Source organism: Epinephelus moara, chromosome 17 (assembly GCF_006386435.1).
Source record: "Epinephelus moara isolate mb chromosome 17, YSFRI_EMoa_1.0, whole genome shotgun sequence".
Classification (NCBI taxonomy): Eukaryota; Metazoa; Chordata; class Actinopteri; order Perciformes; family Serranidae; genus Epinephelus; species Epinephelus moara.
Window position 1 is genome coordinate 4,099,583 of NC_065522.1, and position 20,825 is coordinate 4,120,407.

A 20,825-nucleotide genomic window follows, 5' to 3' on the forward strand; every position below is an offset into this window, starting at 1 on the left:
CTCTTACTTTGAAAAGATCGCCATCGGAAGCGATTGAAAGACGTATTGCTGTCGTTACAGCTAAACGCAAGTTGTGGCAGGACGGTGTCTACGGGAAGGCACTTATTTTAACTTCAGTTTAACGTTAAATAAAACAGTGAGTAAAAGACAGTTACTCCCCGAGCTGCACGAGATGAAGTTTGTCTCGTGAACGGTTGATGTGGTTCAATGTGTCAGTTTAGTTAGTGTGGTGAGTGACGTGGGTCGACATGAAGCCGCCTCCCCGTAAACGAACTAAACCAACTCGAAACCTGAGTTATGAACCTTTACCGCCTTCACGTGGAAAGTCCTCTCAGTGGCAGCAGGTGGAACAGAAGAATCTCCTGAAAGCCCTGAAAAGACTCGGCAAGACAACATCAGCCCAGGGGGACATCGACTATGATTTCCTGAAAAAACACGTGCCTACTCGGTCCATTTCTGAGGTCTGGCAGATGTAGCAACCATTTATTTAAGTACACCTCAGTGAGAACAGTCCTTTGCATAGCTCTATGTTTTTATGTAATACACGTGAACTGTTCCTTCCCTCCTTTAGATCCAGTCTGTGGTGGAATATCTGAAGGGTGAAGTGATCTCACTGGCGAGCATCAAGCTGCTCAAGAAGAGATGGGAGGAGAAGAAGGACAGAAAGCCCATTGAGGAGTGGACATACATGGCCTCTGCTATGGCTGGAACCCTCGAAGAACCAATTTCTACTGCTTTCTCTCAGGTACTGCAGGACAGATATGAATAACTCATGTTTGATTAGATCGTTATTAGTATTTTGTTTCTGATTTGTTCCTGTACATTAGTGCAGTCGCATCCCTAGAAATTTTTCATAGGGGTTGCCAGATGGGGCCACTGAAAATCTTGAGGTGGCACACCAAAACCAAAAGCTATCACTGAATTTCAGGAATTTGAAAATTCTGTTGCACAGACAGGGTAGTTGAAAACTAATGGTGGGAATCACCAGAGGATCCACAATACGATACTAGGAAACTACTACGAAACTTAGGTCACGAATGTTATTGCAATTTTGAATATGTTGCTATATACCATGTATTGTGATAAAATATATTGCGATATCATCTTTTTTTAACTGCAAGTTATGCCCCTAAAGGAAAACTTTGTCGACACCTGTTTTATCTAACAAGATAAAGTTTTCGGTGTGTTCATCTCACTCCAGCCTTTTTTTTTTTTTTTTTTTTTTTCCGAAATTGTATAGTGAACTGAAAAAGCAATTCAATATATGATTCTTGTAGGCTACCTACAGTTGAATTTGTATTTGTACTATTAATAATTAATATAATAAAAAAAAACAATACTTGACACTGTGTGACGATACTTTATTGCCACACAAAAATATCATGATACTATGCTTTATGTCAGTATGGTCAGTCAAGGCAGGGTCCGACATTAACGGTTGCCCGAATGCCCGGGGCAAGTAAAAATAGCCGGCGGGCCAGCAGACCCTGCGCAGACATGCCCGATCGGGCAAGCAGCACGACTCTGACACACACACATACCGGACAGCCTCTCAGTCCTTAGCCGCTAACGTTAGCTCATGTACAACACAGGTACCACACAGAAACTTTTACAAAGGGTCATAATGTGTCTCTAGTGACTGTCAAATCGCCAGCGAAAGATGTTTTAAATGCGGACACGGATAGCACGCTGCCTGCTCTCATGGGACAAAGATCCTCTGAGAAGGAAGACGGTTCACGCTGCTCTGCCGCCAGGAACAAACTGGGAGGCAAAGATCCTCTCTGAAGAAGAGGGTTCACTTTGCTGCAGGGTTCACCAAAACGTTTTTTTGTTTTTTTCTTTTAATAAATTGAACACACATTAAAGAACATACAAGATCCTGTAGAGAATTAATACATATAATACAATACAATAAACATTGTCAAATTAAATGAAGGAAGAGGATTTTTTTAAAGGCAAATTAAATATTGGGGATTTATGTAAAAATATACATAGAGACATATAAATAATTATATAATTAAAGATATGTAGGCTATGTTAGGTGAATACTCCTGTCAGTGACCCTGACCACTGGCATTGGCAAAAGAACTGGAGTTGGTCCCCGGACGCTGCACTGCGGCTGCCCACTGCTCCCAGTGTATACAGTAGGATGGGTCAAATGCAGAGGTCAAATTTCGTTTCAATGTATGTAATGTGCTGAGAAAGGACAATAAAGAATCTTCTTCTAATAATAATTTCTTAATAACTAGGAGATAACAAAAGAATAAAGAGATTTCAAAGACTTAAAAAATAAGGGACATGAATCAAAACAACAAGAAACGAGATATATCCCCAGTCATGCACACCCAGTTTTAATAAACTCAGTACTGTTTTTCAACACATATATTGTTTTGTCTTCATTCAATGTAGTTAGCACATATTGTTATTGCGCCATTGGTTTTGGCCTTGGTGCCCCACATTTTGGCCGTGATGCCCCAATAAATTTGTATTTATCAAAGGCCAAAGTGGCCTTGCCCTAAAAATATCTTAACTCCAGGCCTGTAAACGTGTATTTCCTCTTCTGTTTCTGTCCTCGGAGGGGCCAGTTACAGTGTGCTGCTTTTTTATGTGCTGCTGCCTCCATTGGCTGAGCGTCTCTGCTGACGTAAGATATAAGTCATGAGCGAAAATACGCACCACACAGCCAGAAAAAGAACCTCTTAGGCAGGGCAAGTAAGAATTTAGATGGGGCAAGTAGATTTGAGAAGTACTTGCCCGGCAGGGCAAGTAGGAAAAAACCTTAACGTTGGACCCTGCAAGGAATCACATACTGATATACTTTGGTTTCTTATTTTACAGTTGTTTCTAATTATCTGATATGCACAGACTGATACTGGTACAAGTAATATTTTGTGTTCCTCAACAATCCTGTTTTAATGTGTAATGTATCTGTACATGTGTGAGGTGATTTATTGTTCTTTAATAGGCTGGCTGTCCTTTTTCTTAAAAAGACAGATATATAGCGAGGGGCCAGCATTTGTATCAGGGTGGCCGAAGCCCTCCTGTCCTCCCTTGGGGGCGCCACTGTGGAAGTGGAGAGATGGAATTCTACAAACACACAATTTCGAAGTCCAAATTACAAATCAGTCATCTTTACTTTGTTTTGTTCAGCGGAGAGCGACCTTCTGCTGCCTGGAAACTTCTCTTCGGGTTGTATCTGAAACACCCTGCTGGATAAAGTGATGTTGATGAGTCAGACTTGCTCACTTCTGGATGGCAAACCTTGAATGTTTTATCTCTCTCCTCCCACCACCCTTCTCTCTCTGTGTTTCTCAGATGCTGATAGTGTCGTCCACAGAGCCTCGCACCCTGAGGAATTGCGACCCTCCCCAGGTCTACAGACCACCCACAGATGAAGACAGGCCTGTTGGTCGCACCATCACTTTCAGACCAATGCCTCGTTTACCGGTCAAGGGTAAGTACACCCAGTTCCTCTGTGTTATTGAAATTGCTTAAATTAGGTATACAGTAGACCTGGGTGAAATGGAGAAAACCAAACATCATGCTATTTTTGAGCAAAAACCTCAATATCAGTATTGTGATGATATTGTATGCTTTACTATTGGTGCTTTGACAAAATATTTACACAATGAGATTTCTGATAAATAATTATCAGTAATAAGTATTATTGTGGATATAATGACTAAGTGGGTAAAGGAAGATATCGTTAATGTTTCAGAGGCTGATGTTACGCAAGTGGTTACGTCAGTCGGAGGCCTCCACGTGGGGAATTCAGAGTTAGATTTGAAATTATGCCTTTTTCCCTGCGGTCTCTCTCTTCTATTGCTGCTGTTCACAGTCCTGTAACGTTATCCCCACCACTCGCAGTCGCCATGTCTGTCAGCTCAGCTACCTGTTCCACCTGTAGAGACTGATCTCTGGTGGTGTGTGATGTGCACTACATACCATACATTCTCAATACAGTATTGCCATATAAAGAAATAGAAAGTTGAGCATCAGCATTTTTGACGATATTGAAAATCATACGGTTTGGATATCTTAATACCCTGGGGCTGTATTCACAAAGCTTCCGAGTGCCAAGAGCAGCTCCTGGTGACGAAATTCTAAGAAAATTCTTAGAATTCTTAAGATTTCCCCTTAAATTTAAGAATAGGTCTTTGTAAAGATAAAAGTTATTCGCAGAGCATCTTAGACCTTAAAAGATGAAAAACTGTTTGGAGCACGGAGGAGGACTTTTAAGAGGCTTTAGCGTTTCCTAAGCAGTGTTGGGTAAGGGTTACTTTAAAAGTAATCAAAGTACGTTAGTGTGTTACTTTTTAAAAAAGTAACCAGTTACTTTACTGCGTTACTCCCTGAGTAAAGTAACCCATTTACTTTAAAAGTACTTCCAACGTTACTCCCTGAGTAAAGTAACTCAATTACTTTAAAAGTACTTCCAACGTTACTCCCTGAGAAAAGTAACTCAAGCACTTTTAAAGTACTTTTGAGTATTCTACATTTCCTTTTGGGCAATGGACCACAGGGTGCTAAGCCTACATTGTTTTGTCTCCAAAATGAAAGTTATGGACCACTTGCCCTTCACTGAGATCCAATTCTCCCATCACAGCCGTCACTTTGACCAGTAGAAACACAGAACGATCTGCTGCCCTAGACAACTGCATGACAACAACACCCCAGCGTTTTTAATATTTCCTCTAGGGATGTTACCACCAGGGGTCGCGTTAACCGGATATTCTCGGTCATTGACTGGTTTTTTACAACAGTGACCGGAAAATCTGAAGGCCGTTGGTCATTTTGACCGGTTGCAGTTACCACCCCTGCCCACTTGGCGGCGGAGTGCACAGTAGGTACTGCAGAGAAAAAGTCATTCATCTGCTTCATGTAGCGTTGTTGACATAATGCCCTGGACACACCGGATGCGGAACCGAAGCACGGCGCCCAGCAGCGGAGGCAGTTTTCAGTCAGCGCCCATGTTAACCTATCTGACTGTCCACACAGGCTGCTGAGCAGAGCGGAGCGCCCGCGGAGGCAGCGCTTCAGTTCGGCATCTGGTCTATTTTTCATGCGAGCCGCGAGCGCTTCTGTCAAGCTGGATAGAGCGGATCGTACCAAACAGGAAGTCGGACACAGAAAAGACGAGAGAATCCGGCCAATTTTCAAAATAAAATAACAACAGCACGCACTGAGGAACGTGAGGAGAAAATACCGTGTTTATAATTTAAAATAACACAACAGTGCATAACCGAACACATTTTTCAATACCATAATCACTTCATTACAATTTTAATTTTGTGTCACCGAGCCTACAGGCATAACTACATAACGCCCTGGACACACCGGACGCGTTAGTGCCGTCCGGTGTGTCCAGGGCGAAGCCTAATGGCACGGGTGTGTGGATGTCTGTTCATCTTTTCGTTCATGTCCTTATTAATGCACACTTTATAACTTGCTTGTTGGATTTATTAAAAACGAACGAATGAAAACTAAATGTCTTTGAATATCTTTATTATTATTTAAAAACGAAAATTAAAATGACCGGTACAAATAGATTATGACCAGATTTTTATGACCCTGTCGGTCAAAATGACCGGCGACGAAAAAGTCTAGTGCAACATCTGGTTACCACACAGAGTAAAAGGGGGAAATGATGGTGTGAAACAGCAGAGGCACTTTGTCAACCCGCTGAGTTAACGTTACTGTCATTAGCATCAAGCTAGCAAACAATGGTACACTGGCTTGGGAAGGCCTGCAATGGTTTTCATACTTGCCCAGACTGACCCAAGTTCATTTGCTGCCAGTTTTTGTTCCAAGTCTAATTTATAATTTTGCCTTGCCTGTAAAATTCTAATTTTCGATTCTTTAGTGGCAGAATGCAGATCGGACGCAGTTCCCTGCTTGAATGAGCAGTAGCTCAGTCCATAGGGACTTGGGTTGGGAACCGGAGGGTCGTCTGTTCGAGTCCCTGTCCGGACCAAATATGGAGCGTGGACTGGTGGCTGGAGAGGGGCCAGTTCACCTCCTGGGCACTGCCGAGGTGCCCTTGAGCAAGGCACCAAACCCCCCCAACCGCTCGCGGCGCCTTACCAAGGCAGCCCCCTCATTCTGACATCTCTCCACTTTGTGCATGTATAGGTCCTGTTTGTGCATGTGTGTGTCTTTCGGACCTGTGTGTAATTGACAAGCAAGAGTGAAAACATTGAATTTCCCCTCGGGGGGATTAATAAAGTATATAAACTTAAACTTAAAACTTAAACATAACTTGAAAGCAAGAGAACTTGAAGACATGACTTTACTGCTTTGTTAACCCATGGTTTGTTGTTAGGATATATTTTAACCCACTTATATGGGATAATCATGTCCCTGCAGAAGGTGATGTATGAACATGTTACATCGACCAATAAGTCCAAATCATCATCACAGGACTGGGTAAAAATGTCGCAGTCAGTGCAGTTAAAACACTCTTGTAGTGAGAGAACCGATTCTTCAGACCAGACCTTTATGTCCTTAGTTGCAGGCTTTTCTCTTTTGAGGACAGTTTTATACGTGGGGAGCAGATGCACGTTATGGTCAGAAGAGCCCAGAGGAGGGAGTGGAAGAGATTTGTATGCGTCCTTTAGTGATCCATAACATAAATCCAGTGTCTTATTTTGTCTGGTTGGACAAGAGACATACTGGTAAAAGTTTTTATGAGTCTTATTAAAGGAAACATGATTAAAATCACCCAAGATAAAATTTGGTGCATCGGGAGTAATCGCCTGTATTTTCTGCACCACCTCAAAAATGGTAGTAGAGGCAGCGGCAGGATCTGCTTTCGGATGGATGTACACAATTGTAATGAAAAGTTGGGGGAACTCATGGGGTAGATAAAAAGGACGTAATGAAACAGACAAGAGTTCTATGTTTGGCATACAAATACACTCTCTGACAGTCACAGCAGTGCAGTAGCGTCTGTTTACATATAAACATACCCCTCCTCCTTGTGATTTCCCAGTCAGCTGTTTCTGCCGGTCTAGGCGATACGGAGCCCCCAAATACAATGGTAGGGGAAACACTGATACTGCTCAAACCTAGTGGACAATAAAAATAGATAGATATCAGGAGTTTGCATGATTTCTGTTTGCATCTCTTTGTGGTTGTTTTATGTGTGTAGTTTGCGTATGCGTTTTGTGTCTCTTTATGGTCGTTTGATCAACTTTCCAACAAGAAATGTCACTTCAAACCGGGCTCTGACCCGTACTCATCTGTACTGCTTTGTACCTCCATGTTGATGTGATAAAAAGAGTGCGTTACGGCTTTAACAATGTAAGATTTTTCCACCCTTAGCTGAGCATCCTGGCACCAACACAGCCCCTCCTGGCACAGTACTCAAAACTCCAGCACCAGCCATTGGCCCAGTCAGAAGTAAATTAGTAATTAGAGTGCCCAGCGGCAAAATGCCTCCACCCCAGCAAAAGCCATCTACCACAGCTGGAGCCATCTCCACCTCTCAGTCTGCTGCCCTCTCCACCTCTCAGTCTGCAACCACCTCCACCTCTCAGCCTGCTGCCCTCTCCACCTCTCAGTCTGCAACCACCTCCACCTCTCAGTCTGCTGCCACCTCCACCACCTTTACCTCTCAGTCTGCTGCCACCTCCTGCCAACGGGGTGCAGCAGAAATGCTCATCGCACCTTCTACATCCTCACAGACTTCTGGCTCTGCTGCTGTGCAAAAGACTGACAGCATTGGCAGCTCTCTAAACCAGACTACCCAGCAGCCCTCAGAGCAACACCTCACCACCCTCTCCACCACCTCAGCTTCAAATTCCACTTCATCTGGTCCTCACACGCTCCCCACCTCCTCTGCCACCTTTCAAACTCCAGTCCCTAGTACTGCAGCATCCTCTGGTGCCCCCTCCACTCACCCCACACCCACACTCTCCACCTCTGCCGCAGCATTTCATGCCAAGTTTGGTCGCACCAGCAAATACGCCACAGAAGACAGTCCCAGGATGTTTGGCGTCAAGAGTGTAGTAGACTTTGAGAGGATCTATCGCTACCTGAGTGCCATCCACAAGCCGAATGAGGACTGCCATCTTACCCCCATGGGTGAGTCAGAGTCACTGCTTGCTGTCATCTGAAAGAATGTTTTATTGTTAACATTTGCAGTCACATTCAACATGCAGCATCCAATCAGTGCAACCCTATCGTAAGAATAAATGTTGGCAATTACATTTTTGCAAACCAGGGATACATTACATTTGTATGCAGTGGATAGGTTAAAACTCCATGTTTCGACATTGTGTTGTTTAATGTGTGGTTAAGGTTTAGCACAAAAAACACTTGGTTATGATTAGGAAAAGATCACACTTGGCTTAAAATACACGAGCACGATATCCCTGTGCAATGATTTCTCAGGGGAAAAAAACAACCACTTTTGGGGCACTATCCCCGCTGACAGGTCACTAAAAAACACCCATGTTAGGAGCCCAAAAAATCCACTGGAAAACACTGATAGGTTGCTACAAAACATCCAAGTTGAGAGCCTAAAAAGCCGCTTGAAGAACACTGACAGGTCGCCATAAAACACCTACGTTTAGAGCCCAAAAAGGTGTTGGAAAAAGTCAAACAGTCAAACATTTGGAGCCTAAATAGCTGTTGGAAACACCCACGTATGTAGCATAAAAGGCTGCAGGAAAAACACTGACAGGTCGCCACAGAATGTCCAAGTTGAGAGCCTAAAAAGCTGCTGGATAAACACTGATGGGTACAAACAAAATACCAACATTTGGAGGCAAAAAAACCGCTAGGAAAACACTGAGTCACAACAAATCACAATATAACAAGGCCAAAAAGCCACTGAAAAAAACACTGACAGGTTGCTACAAAACACCCACGTTTGAAGCCTAAAAAGTAGCCAGAAAACCACAAGGGTCACTACAACTCCCCATGTTTGGAGCCTAAAAAGCCACTGGAAAAACACAAACCAGTTGCCACAAAATACCTACATTTGGAGCCTAAGAGGCTGCAGGATAAACAGTCACACGTCGCTTTATAAACAGTCACACGTCGCTTTAAAACACCCATGTTTGGTGCCTAAAAGCCATTGGAAACAGCAATGACTTGCTACATCACAACCTGTTGTGTTGTTTGTCTCAAACAGTGGATTGCATCTTAGCAGGTGTCTCGCCACCATTTCCTGCACCTCCAGATTACAAAGGCAGCTTGTATGCTTTATCTCTTTAGAAATGTTAATATGGAACATGCAAATGTAACATCTTCTTCCTTAAAATGGAATTTACTCAAAAAATGTTTTGTTAGACAAGGTATTTGGCTGTTTGCGATACAATCTCAGCTGCCATCACACACACACACACACACACACACACACACACACACACACACACAGCAGGCAGTAACAATATAATTTTCTGATGTATCAAAAGTAATATATTGGCCACCAAAATGTCCATGTTCCTGCAGTTTTTGTTTAGAAGCAATTTAAATTTTATGAGACATTTCCTACCACTGCATTAAAATCCGTCAATTTTCTGATATTGTCTTGTGTCCTCCAGAGAGTGCTATAGTGTTGGACCTGTTAATGTCTCTCCCAGAGGAGCTCTCCCTGCTGGACTGCAACAAACTGCACAAGCATCTCATAAAGGTATAACATGCTGCACACTAGTTAGGTGGTCACTGGTTAAAAAGTACAGTAGCTAAGTCAGAGCTTTTTAGGAGGCAGTAAGGAGAGTCTTGACCCTAAATTAATTTTGTGCATCTGCAAGGCCTCTAGAAATCAAGGTGTCCTATTAGTTTGTGCAGGCCATAGCTGTGGCTGGATGTATGATGTTTGCAGGTTGTCTGTCTGTACAACTGTGTCCCATTCTTGTGAACGTGATATCTCAAAAAAAAAACCTTAAGGGAATTTCTTAAGATTTGGCACAAACGTCCCCTTGGACTCAACAACAAACTGATTACATTTTTGTGGTCACTGTGACCTTGTCTGTCTCATTTGTGTGAACTTAACATCTCAAAAACTATGGAGCTACATTTGTTTCTTTATTATTCAATCAAACAGAGTAGGTTTTGCAATCAAAAAAAGATTTGAGAGCAAAAGTATCAATATTGCAATCAAAAAATGTTTGATTAAAAAATGCAAATCCTAAAGTTTTGTTTGCAAATCCTAAAGTTTTGTTTGCGAGTCATTTTTTTTCCGTTTGCAAGTCAAAAAGTTTTGCGAGTAAAAAGTTGAACCTGGTGGGCGGGGCCTAAACTGAAAGCTGTAAGACACATCTCTATTGGCCAGTCTCAATCGGAATGACAGCTTGCAAAGCATTTTTTTTTTCTTCTCTCGGTTGGCGGATTGCAAACAATTTAAAGGTGCATATCGCCACCTACTGTACAAGAGTGTGCAACATCATGTCATTTAGCCTGTTTCTTAAATTCTACTCATCAGCCCAGTATGCTTGCAAAACAACATGGGAGTTCTGTAGTTCAGTGCGGAAGCTGTGGCGAAAATCAATTCTGAAACCGAAGTTTTTCAGGCTCCAGTTTCCAAAAAAAAATTTGTCCACACGAGTGGTGTGATTAAAAAAAAAAAATGATACACATGCCAAAGCAGTAGGTGGCGATGTAACGGAAAGGCCATTTTGACCAATCAGAAGTCAGAGTCAGTACCGGAATAGGGACGTGCGAAAAAAACAAACAACCCGATCCACAAAAAGAGCGCGAACTAATTCAACAGCAGAGGCGCCTGAACGACCAACTATAGTACCACGAAAGCAGCGACGGGCCTGCCAACAGAGGTCCGACCCAGCAGGATCCAGAACCTCCGTTGGCAGGCCCGTCGCTGCTTTCGTGGTAGTGTAGTTGGGGTAGCTAGCTACTGAAGACCAGCAAAATCACCGTTTGTTTTCATTTATTCTTTCAGGTGGGTAAATGTCACCTAAGCACCTTCAGATTTTAGCAGTAGTGTACCCTTAATAGATAACTTGTTTATATAGTTTGTATTGTGCTTCGTAATACTGTTTGAGGGAACTGTAACGTAACTGCATACGAGTGGATGCAACCGTCACTAATGCTAGCGTAGTTCCTCAGGGATTTAAGCTGTTAATACTTTAATTTTGACAATCTAACCTACAACACATTAGCTAAGGTTGTAAGGACTGTAAGTGTTGGTAGCTGTTGTTGATTTTGTTTAAATATGTTGAATTATAATTTTATGAGTTATTGTTTGTTGGACGATAGAGCTAAGCTAACTGACGCTAACGTCAGCTGTCACTTGTTGCCATAGCAACGGTAAACATTCACATACGGGCTAAGTGCAGAATCAAGCTTCATTGTAAATATAGTTAAGATACATTGTATAACACAGGATGTGGGATTTTTGTAGTTAGTAAACTTTTAGAAAAGTGCTATTTACCGTCGCTCTGACGTCAAACAATGGAGACAGGTAATAAAATTCTGCGGTTATCCTATCTACACGCAACTGCTGGCACCAGAGTCTTCCAAAACTTCACCCTGGACTCCAGTTTAAAAGAAACGCGGTTTCGGGGCCCAAAAGTGCGGTTGCGTGTGGCCAAACAGCCAAATCGCATAGAATAATACATGGTTTCAGAAGTACACGGGTCCATGTGGACTAGGCCTAATAATAGCAAGAATGTTTTATTTGAACTAGTGCATGTAGATTGCTTTTGTTTAGCCAGGGCAGAACTATTCGACGGCGTAATGGTCAGTACCATCGGTGCCCTGGGGTGTAGCAGTAATACCAACTGTCGAGCGTTTCCAGTGGGAGAGAGGGAATCGTGGGTGTAGCCCGCTCTGTATGTAGCCACGTCAAACCCACCAATAGAAACTCTTGTGTCATCCATCAGTGTAGGCCCCGCCCATTAAGTGCAGTTGAACTTGCAAGCAAAACTTGAACTCGCAAGCAAAGAGGACTGAACTGCAGGCAAAAGTTTTTAACTCACAAGCAAAGAGGACTGATCTGCAAGCAAAAGTTTTTAACTTGCAAGCAAAAAGTACTGATTTATAAGCAAAATGATCACACGTTTTTACTTACAAACTTGATTTTTGATTGCAGTTCAAGAAATATGCTCTCAAAACAGTTTTATATGATTGTAACAAAAAGACAAGGTGACCCTGAGTCTGTCTTATTCACATGAATGCTATATCTCAAGAAGGAATTTCATCAAATTGACACAAACATCCACTTGGACTGAGGAATAAGATGATTTAAATTTGGTGGTCGAAGGTCAAAGGCAAAGGTCAATGTGACCTCACAAAACATGTTTTTGGCTACAACTCAAAAATAGGATAGGATGTAGGAGAGGAGAGAAGCAGCAGGTGGTCTGATGGTATGAAGCAGAAAGAGCATGACCAGTAGCTGACCTCTCCCAGCTCAAGGTGAGAGCCACTCTGGTCTCAGACTCGTGTTCCCACCTCTGGAGGTGGTTTTGCTGATCAGATCACAAGTCGTCCTCAGTGTGTTTTGGGTGCATTTACAGGTGTTCGTTCATGTAGTAGAGCACTATCTGATTGCAATCTGATCACCCAAAACGCATTTTGGTGCAAGGTGTTAAGGAAGTCTATGATAGGTCCTCTTTTCCTATTAGCCCCTCTCACCTGCTCACTTTCAAGTTTCAGACTTCCCCCTTGCTGCTGAAATATCAGACCTCATCAGGAAATCCAAGCCAACAACCTGTCAGTTAGACCCTCTTTCCACTGTCATTGTAAAAGCCTGCTTACCTTCTCTGTCCTCCCTAAGAACTGTCATCATACACTCCTGCCTCACCTCCAGTATTGTTTCTTCAGCTCTCAAATAAGTCACAGTAATTCCTGTTCTTGAGGAAAGATGGTGCAGACCCCAGCAATTTCAATAACTTTCATCCTATCTCTAAACTACTTTTTCTTTCTAAAGTCCTTGAGAAAAACTGTTGAATCTCAGGCTCATGCTCACTTGTCTGACAATAACCTTTATGAGCAATTCCAGTCTGGTTTCCACCCCCTCCATAGCTCAGAAACAGCCTTGGTAAAAATCACTAATGACCTCCTCATGGCAGCTGACTCCGGACTCTTAACCATTTTCATCCTGCTTGATCTGAGTGCGACCTTTAACTTTTGACGCCGAAGAGGGATCCCTCCTCAGTTGCTCTTCCTGAGGTTTCTACCATTTTTTTCCCCCGTCAAAGGTTTCTTTTGGGGGGGAGTTTTTCCTTATCTGCTGTGAGGGTCCAAAGGACAGAGGGATGTGGTATGCTGTAAAGCCCTGTGAGGCAAATTGTGATTTGTGATATTGGGCTTTATAAATAAAATTGATTGATTGATTTCTCACAGCATCCACCTCAACAGACTGGCCTCCACTGGAAACACTGACACACCCCTGGACTGGTTTAAATCTCTGACCGTACACAATTTATCCAGCTTAAAACATTCAAATTCTAGCCATGTCCAGTCACTACCGGTGTTCCTCAAGATTCTGTCTGGGGTCCCCTTCTGTTTATCATCTACCTACTTCCTCTCGGCTATGTCTTCTATAAATTGTAAATAGTGATGAAACCAGGTTACTTCTTATTGGCACCAAATCCACCTTAGCAAAAACTGACAGTCCCCACTTGTCAAGAGTCTGGGCATCATCCTCGACAGCACTCTATCATTCCAAGCTCACATCAATAATGTCACACGGTTTGCCTGCTTCCATCTATGCAACGTTAAATGCCTTCACCTGTCCCTCACACTCTCTACGCAACACAGGCTTCACTCCAATTGAGTGTGTGTACAGTGCCGTGCTGCACTGCTGTGTGAGTGGCTTGTTTGACCGTGCGTAACAGCAGCCTTTTGATGGTCATTTACACACTGTCCATAACAGTAACTATGTCAGGTGCACGCGTGCATTGGGGCAGAACTCCGCCATGCGCGATACAGAGAGCAGAGGAGAATTGTAAAGGTGTGACCATGTAGAGACAGAAATGACATGCCGTTGTGTAAATAAGATAGATAACATAAGTCTATTTAGTTTGTTTAATAATAGGACAAGGTATAGATCTGTTCTATAGGAAAGGTAACATTAAATGACTTCTGTTGTCATCTGGCGCTATATAGAAAATAAAATTAAATAAAATGATACCAGGAGATGGTATCACCAGCATGTGAGTTGTACAGTTGAACCATTGCTGACCAGTTGCATACCAAACTTGCAAAAGTTTGTTCATTTTTTTGCAGCGTTAGTTGTGCATTAAGCTGACAGGCCCTCTCTCTCTCTGTATCTGCAGGTGTACCGATTTGCCTCATCCACTGCTGACTCCAAGATGGCAGACAAAATGCTTAAAGACCTTAAGAATGAACTCTGTGCTCACACAGACGCACCGAGCAGTCAAAGCAGCAATGGAACAAACGTTGGGCAGAACTCTGCTGCAACTGCTGACAGTGGAGGGAAGAAACAGCAGCCAGATGAAGCTGAGAACCAGTCAGCAGGGAGCAGTAACGCACTCAGCCACCCCCCCCTCAACCCTTTTATGGTGCCACTGAAACTGCTGATGCGCAAATAGGTCCACTTCGAAGAGTATCAAACTAAAGTGTAATGGTTTATATAGAATGCTTTAGTTATGTCTATGTTCTATAATAATATATTATTTTTATACTCATTCCAGAGTTGAGCCCCAGATTATTTGCTAATTGTTTGTCTCAGAGGTTACTGGGCTGGATGTAGAACTTGTGTACCCCCCAGAAGCTCCAGAGTTGAATATCTGCTCAGATTCAGTCTTGTTTTCTTATTCTCTGATCAGATAGTTTCTCATTTAAATTGTTTTGTCAGTTTCAGACTTTTTAGTTTTATTGTTCAGTTTCAAAGACAGCATTAAACACTGATTAAACTCTAGAAACCAATGGCTCTATATGAATGCAGATTCTTTAGCCAAGAGGACAAGATTTTGATATCAGAAGCGTTCTGGTCTCAGTTTGTAGTCTGAGTGCTATTGACCAATCATGTTTGAGTGGGCTATGGTCGCCTGCAGGTAAACAAAACCTGCTTTGTTTCGGTGTGCTAGTGCACTGCTTAACATGTAAGGACAGAGTCGGGGACTTAAATTAGGTCAGTTTTTGACTGCCCGCATGCCTTAAGGTGAAAATCTCTTAGAGTGTGTCTCAAATTGCATACTTAGTTGCATACTTGGTTAGTACACTTCAATGTAGTACACTGTGTACACTACGTACTTCTTGTGTGGTGCACTAATTTCAGCAAAGTAGTGTTGTCTCTAATCGCGCACTGACTGCCCTTAGCACATTAGCTAGCAAACTAATGTTAGCACTTTATTATTGTTCGTGATACCAAATCATTACAGACCCAACAAACATTACTGACAGCTTCTGTGCAACAACATTGGTACTTAGTGCAAAAACCCTTTTAACTAACAGGCTCCTTGTTGTCCCCAGCCTCATTTCAAAAGCTTCCACTACGTCACAAAGACGTTTGGACCGTTTTGAGTGCCCCAGAAGTACACAGCATTTTCCAGAACCATGCAGTGTGATCGCAGATGCACTTGTGCACTGAAAATATCAAGTGTTGAATACAGAATTATGTGATTTGAGACACACTGCTAGAGTAGCGTTATGATAACTGTACTTGGCCTATATGATGATGTGTCAAGCTAGGACTGTTCATTAGCCTGCATTGGTTGAGTTGTTTTGATTTAGCGAACGCTAGCTAGTCGCGCAGCTGCTATAAAATCTCCACACATGCAGTTAACTCACTATCTCTGCTTTAAGCAGTAAGAGTTGGGGACAAGCAAGGATTGTAAATAGAATACCCCCAGATAAGGGTGCTCCGATTGATTGGCCATCTGTGGTTATTGGTAGATACTCATTCTCAATGGTTTGAAGGCTAATCAGTAGAACTGATCAATAACTCTCTCTGATGATGCTACATTATGAACAACAAATCAGCGTTGACATCAGCAGGAGAGCTAGTGAACTGCTGTAAGCAGCTGTCTGATGGAGGTTGCATCAAGTTATGTTATGATGCATTCAAGCTCTATTCAGTGAAAATGAGTATTTAGTAAAGGTAAATTGGAACATTTTTATGATGTGTTCGAATTCAATCTTGAAAAATGTAGCTTTGGGTGACAAACTTGAATAAATGCAGCTGTTTGAGGGAGAAAATTGTTGATGTTTTGACAGCAATATAAAATACACACTGATGTGTATGAATGAATTGCGCTCATTCAGAGGTAGTGTAATGAAGGGCAGTTCTTCAGTGTTTATTTTTTTTGTTTTTTGTTGTTGTTTTTATTTTTTTGTAATGACTTCTTGTCCTGGCACAAAAGAGGGAATAAATAACAACAACAAAAAACATCTATTGGCATCAGCCCAGAATTTCTCAGTCCCTAACATAAATGAAAAAACTTAGACAATGAAATAAACGGACCTACGTCAGTAGGTGTTCTAACAGCAGTTAGAACAGTTCACATTGTCGTCACCTTTTTCTCCCCGGATAAGTGTGCACCCCTGTAACTTTAAGTTGATAAACCAAACAACATCAGCCTACAGGACAAAGCCATGGTAGCTTTCCTAGTTGACAAATAATTGCCTGCATGGACAGTGATGCTCACCATATGATTTTATATATGTCTGAGGGAGGGCGCACTCACACCAGGATAGTCCAGGGGACTCGGTTCTATTGGATGGGGAATGCTGAAAAATTTCACACTTTAATTTGGTTCAGTTCACTTTCACACTGCACTTTCTAAAGTGGACCACACGTTGGACAACATCACGCAGTTACAACAGCTGCTCCTTTGGGGTGGTATTGCCCGAAACGACCACTAACCAGGAAGGGGAAAAAAAGCATGAGTAAGAAGAAAACCCAGCTCATCGATTGGCCAGGACCGAAAACGGAAATCCATCCCCTTTAAAAACCTCATTGTTCTTGTGGGTAACCACAAGAAACTGCAATATATAGTCCTCTGACCATATATCAATAAGCGCCTGCACCTCCTCACTACTCCACGTCTGCCCACAAGACATTTTCCAGCTTTTTCTTTTTTTAACTTCTACTTCTCCCTGTTCGCGCTGTTGGCTTTGTTTGTTGCGTTCTACGTCACTTCCTTTCTTTTGTTCACTTCCTCTCTTTGGTTCGCTGGATAGTCCATTTGCATTTCCCATTGTAAGAGAGCCGCACCAGGGTTCACTTGCAAGTGAACCGAGACCCCCAGTTTTCAAGCGGACCATGGGTTTGCTCGTTTGGTCCACACCAGAGTTCTAATGAGCGTTCACATGACTCCAAATGAACCGAACTATCCATGGAAGCGGACCAGGGTTCGTTTAAAGGGGACTAAACAGTGCCAGTGTGAAAGTGTCCTTAATGACATTTTTCAGTTCTTTGTCTCATCAATCTCCCTTGCTTTGTGTGTGTTTGTATGAGCCATGGGGTCGTGGTGACATAAATGCTGTTGAAATTTAGCAGCGCATCCAGCATTTCTGCCGACTATGATAACTACAGTAACTGTGCAGACTCTACCAACTTGGCACACCACAGGCATACATTGGTGTGGTAATGGTGTGGACCCAGTCCATGTGTAGAGCAAAGTAGGGAGAACGCATCAGCGTTTATATGTAGGTATCTGTTTAGAGATTATTGTCTCTCAACTACAACTGCATCCCTGTGTCTCAAGTTGCTAATCGGACGGTGGAGAGTGATCGTCACATGGAACAGAAGGAAGTCTTGGCCCTGATATCCGCTGGCTACACCGGAAACCCCAGAAATATTGGCTATGGGCCCCCAGAGGCTAAATCATCATCAGACCAATAGCTGATGGTCTCTGAGATTAAACACTGATTCATTGAGAAGTTTGTCTTACTTTGTTAAACGAAAGAAGAGGGTTTCATAAAACTGTTATTTTCATTATTGATTCATCTGCAGATTGTTTTCCTTATTAACTGTTTGGATTAGAAAATGTCAGAAAAAAAGTGAAAAATGCTCATCGTGATTTCTAAGCCAACAATCCAAAAAATCTTTAGGGAGAACACCACCTAACTCAGGAATGCTAGTGTGTTATTGCCATGGTCTAGTAAAGTTCAACCAATATTTGTGAACATGAGTTACTCTCTGCCAAAGCCAGAAACCAGAGAAGGAAGTATCAAACCTCTGATGTCATAGGGTGTACAGTCTGGAGCTGCTCCGTAAATAGTGAATGGAAGACTGATTTTGTCGACCCACAAAATGTTTGTTTTCTTTTTTTTTAATACCCAAATGATCTTTATTCTATTGTCGTGTTTTTCCACTCTGAAACAGAAAATGTACCCATATACTCAGAACATTCTCCTGGCTGCTCTCACTGTCATCTAGAACATCTTTCACCATTCACTGTCTGTGGAGTATCTCCAGACTTTATACCCTACGACATCATATATTTAAGTTTTAGCACTCTAGCTTTTGGATTTTGGAGAGAGAGTTGTTTATGTTTACTATTTTTTTGGACTGTCTCAGAACATAGGAATAACAAGTATGAATTTTGAAAACTGACATAGTTTCACTTTATTTCACTATCACAGAAAATCTTAATATTCATACATCAAAAGCCATCAGCAGTTGATTTTTTTTGTTTTGCACCTGGCTTCAAAAATTACTTAAATGATTATTCCATTATCAAAAATAGTTTCTGAGGAAGTTTACATTGATTGCCTAATTGACTGTTTTCAGTTCTAGTCTCTGAAAAATCCATTGTCAGGAAAAAGAACGAGCACACTGATTGATTTGCAGCTTTTAATGCTGCAAACAGACCAACATTTCATTTCCTCATCAGAGACAAAGAGGATGAAGGAAAAAAATAAAATAAACACATACAGTATATGGTCAACTAACAGGTGAGCAATCTGCTATCTATATCTCTTGAAGTAGCAGAGATAAAGTACAAGAAGTACAAAATACAAGCAGAACAAGCAATGTATTCATCAAGTTCAACGAAACACAACAAATTCAGTTCTTCATTTGAACCAAAGGCAATACCATGCACAGACATTTATCTATAAGAGGCAATAACAAGGGAAACTGCCAAGTTGTGCATACTAAAGTGGTCTGTAAAGTAAATACCACTCGCAATCAACAAATCCTTACACAAAATTGGAAAGCGCTGTTATCTGACTAAATAAAATAACAAACCAAGCTACCCTCCAAACTACAAAACAGGCCAGTGTTCATTTACAACCATCAGACTAAAGTGTGTCCTGCTCTCCTCTCCTCTCACTTTATTTTCAAATCATTTCCTTTCCTCTCCTCTTTTCAATTTGTTCTCCTCCTCTCCTCATCCTCCTGTCATTTTTCCTTATTAAATAGTCATGTGCTAATTCTTATCATTTGTGTGCGTTAACTGTGATGCTCTGACAAGTCAAGTTAAACTGGCAGGGGCAGGAGCTCGACTCAGATCCAGTTTTCGGACATACAGCACACTTTTAAATGAGAAACGATGTCATAGGCTAGATTTAAAGCCACGGTGTGTAGGAATTTATCCCATCTAACGTTGAAATCGTATATTGCATTCAAACTTTCTTGGCGATGAGGATTCCGTCTCCTGTGATGCTGCTTATGCGTGATCCTGAGTGGGACTCTAGCGCCTCACTTTTTCAAACGCGCATTGCAACTACGGTAGCCGCTGTGTACCAAAAAGCTATGAAAACATTGATGAAACCATGTCATCAGATACTTCATGGAGTATTCACAAAGAGCATGGATACCAAGAGGCGAAGCTCAATAGAACGCCCCATAGCAACAGACTCGCCCATGGTTTCGTCCTACCCCCGCCATATTGGACTATCAGCAGACCGCAGCAGACCCGCTTGCATACAAAAACACACAGACAAACTGAAGTATATCGCTATTAATTATGCTTACAATGCTAATCAACTCGTGATAGCTTGGTCACAGCTGCTTTTTCACGTTTTTGTAAAGCAAAATATAGACTTTAAAAAAAAAAAAAAAACGAGGAAAAACGGCCTAGATGGCATCTCTACATATTACATCCACTTATGAGAAGATAAAAAAAAAAAAAATCAGTATTTTAACTAGAAACACATTAATGGCGACGTCACATAGTCAGGAATAAAGATTTATTTACAGTTTGTACAGTAAGGGGACAGTAATAATAATAATAATACATAGGCTATTTTAATATGATATATTTTAATGTTAAATCAGTAATCAGTTCTGATATAAATGGTCCAAGAGGCCATAAATATATATATATATATATATATATATATATATATATATTTTTTTTTTTTTGGTAGATTGGCTTATGGGGTGATTTTGAAGGAGTAATTAAGTTAATCTTCTATAAGTGTTATCTTCCCTCCAAAACTGACATATTAAATGGATATTAAAACACTTTAAAACTTACACCTCAGGAGTTCTTACCTGTCGGGATCCACTGATAGTTGTTGCAATTAATTGCACTACACTGTTTTCTTTTACTTTTTTCTCCTCTCTCCTTGACATCTTGCATGTTGTCTGGACGCAACAGTCCAAGCTCAACAGTCCAAAATGGCGGTAGCGCCCCTAGTGGCTGTTGGCAGAAATTCAACGGAGCCTCGCCTCTTGGTATCCATGCTCTTTGGTATTCATTCAGGCTCCTACACACATAGATATATATACATAGATGCCGCACCCTGGCTTGTGGGATGCGTCAATACCGCCGCCATCTTGCCTAGGTGCTCTGACCGGTTCAGACCCATGTCAGACTCAGCAAAAATGCCACATTTTTGCTCTGCATTTGGGTGTACTAACGAAAGAAGTGTTAAAACCAAGCAGAAGGGAATAACATTCCACAGGTAAGAAGTTGTTTTACAATATTTTACTGTTA

General features: G+C 41.8%; 1 protein-coding gene across 1 annotated transcript; it reads left to right on the forward strand.

The window, feature by feature from the left end:
• The first annotated feature begins 34 nt into the window (after positions 1-34).
• Positions 35-17,990, forward strand: snapc2 (small nuclear RNA activating complex, polypeptide 2). The gene is made up of 6 exons (XM_050066950.1): positions 35-461; positions 572-745; positions 3,316-3,454; positions 7,324-8,085; positions 9,552-9,640; positions 14,247-17,990. The coding sequence occupies exons 1-6, from the start codon at positions 249-251 to the stop codon at positions 14,520-14,522; spliced, it is 1,653 nt and encodes a 550-aa protein (XP_049922907.1). The 5' UTR covers positions 35-248; the 3' UTR covers positions 14,523-17,990.
• The last annotated feature ends 2,835 nt before the right edge of the window (positions 17,991-20,825 follow it).

Coding starts and splice junctions, on each gene's coding strand:
- snapc2 (XM_050066950.1), top strand. CDS start 249: ATGAAGCCGCCTCCCCGTAAACGAACTAAACCAACTCGAAACCTGAGT. Junction 462..571: donor CTACTCGGTCCATTTCTGAG/GTCTGGCAGATG, acceptor TCCCTCCTTTAG/ATCCAGTCTGTGGTGGAATA. Junction 9,641..14,246: donor TGCACAAGCATCTCATAAAG/GTATAACATGCT, acceptor CTGTATCTGCAG/GTGTACCGATTTGCCTCATC.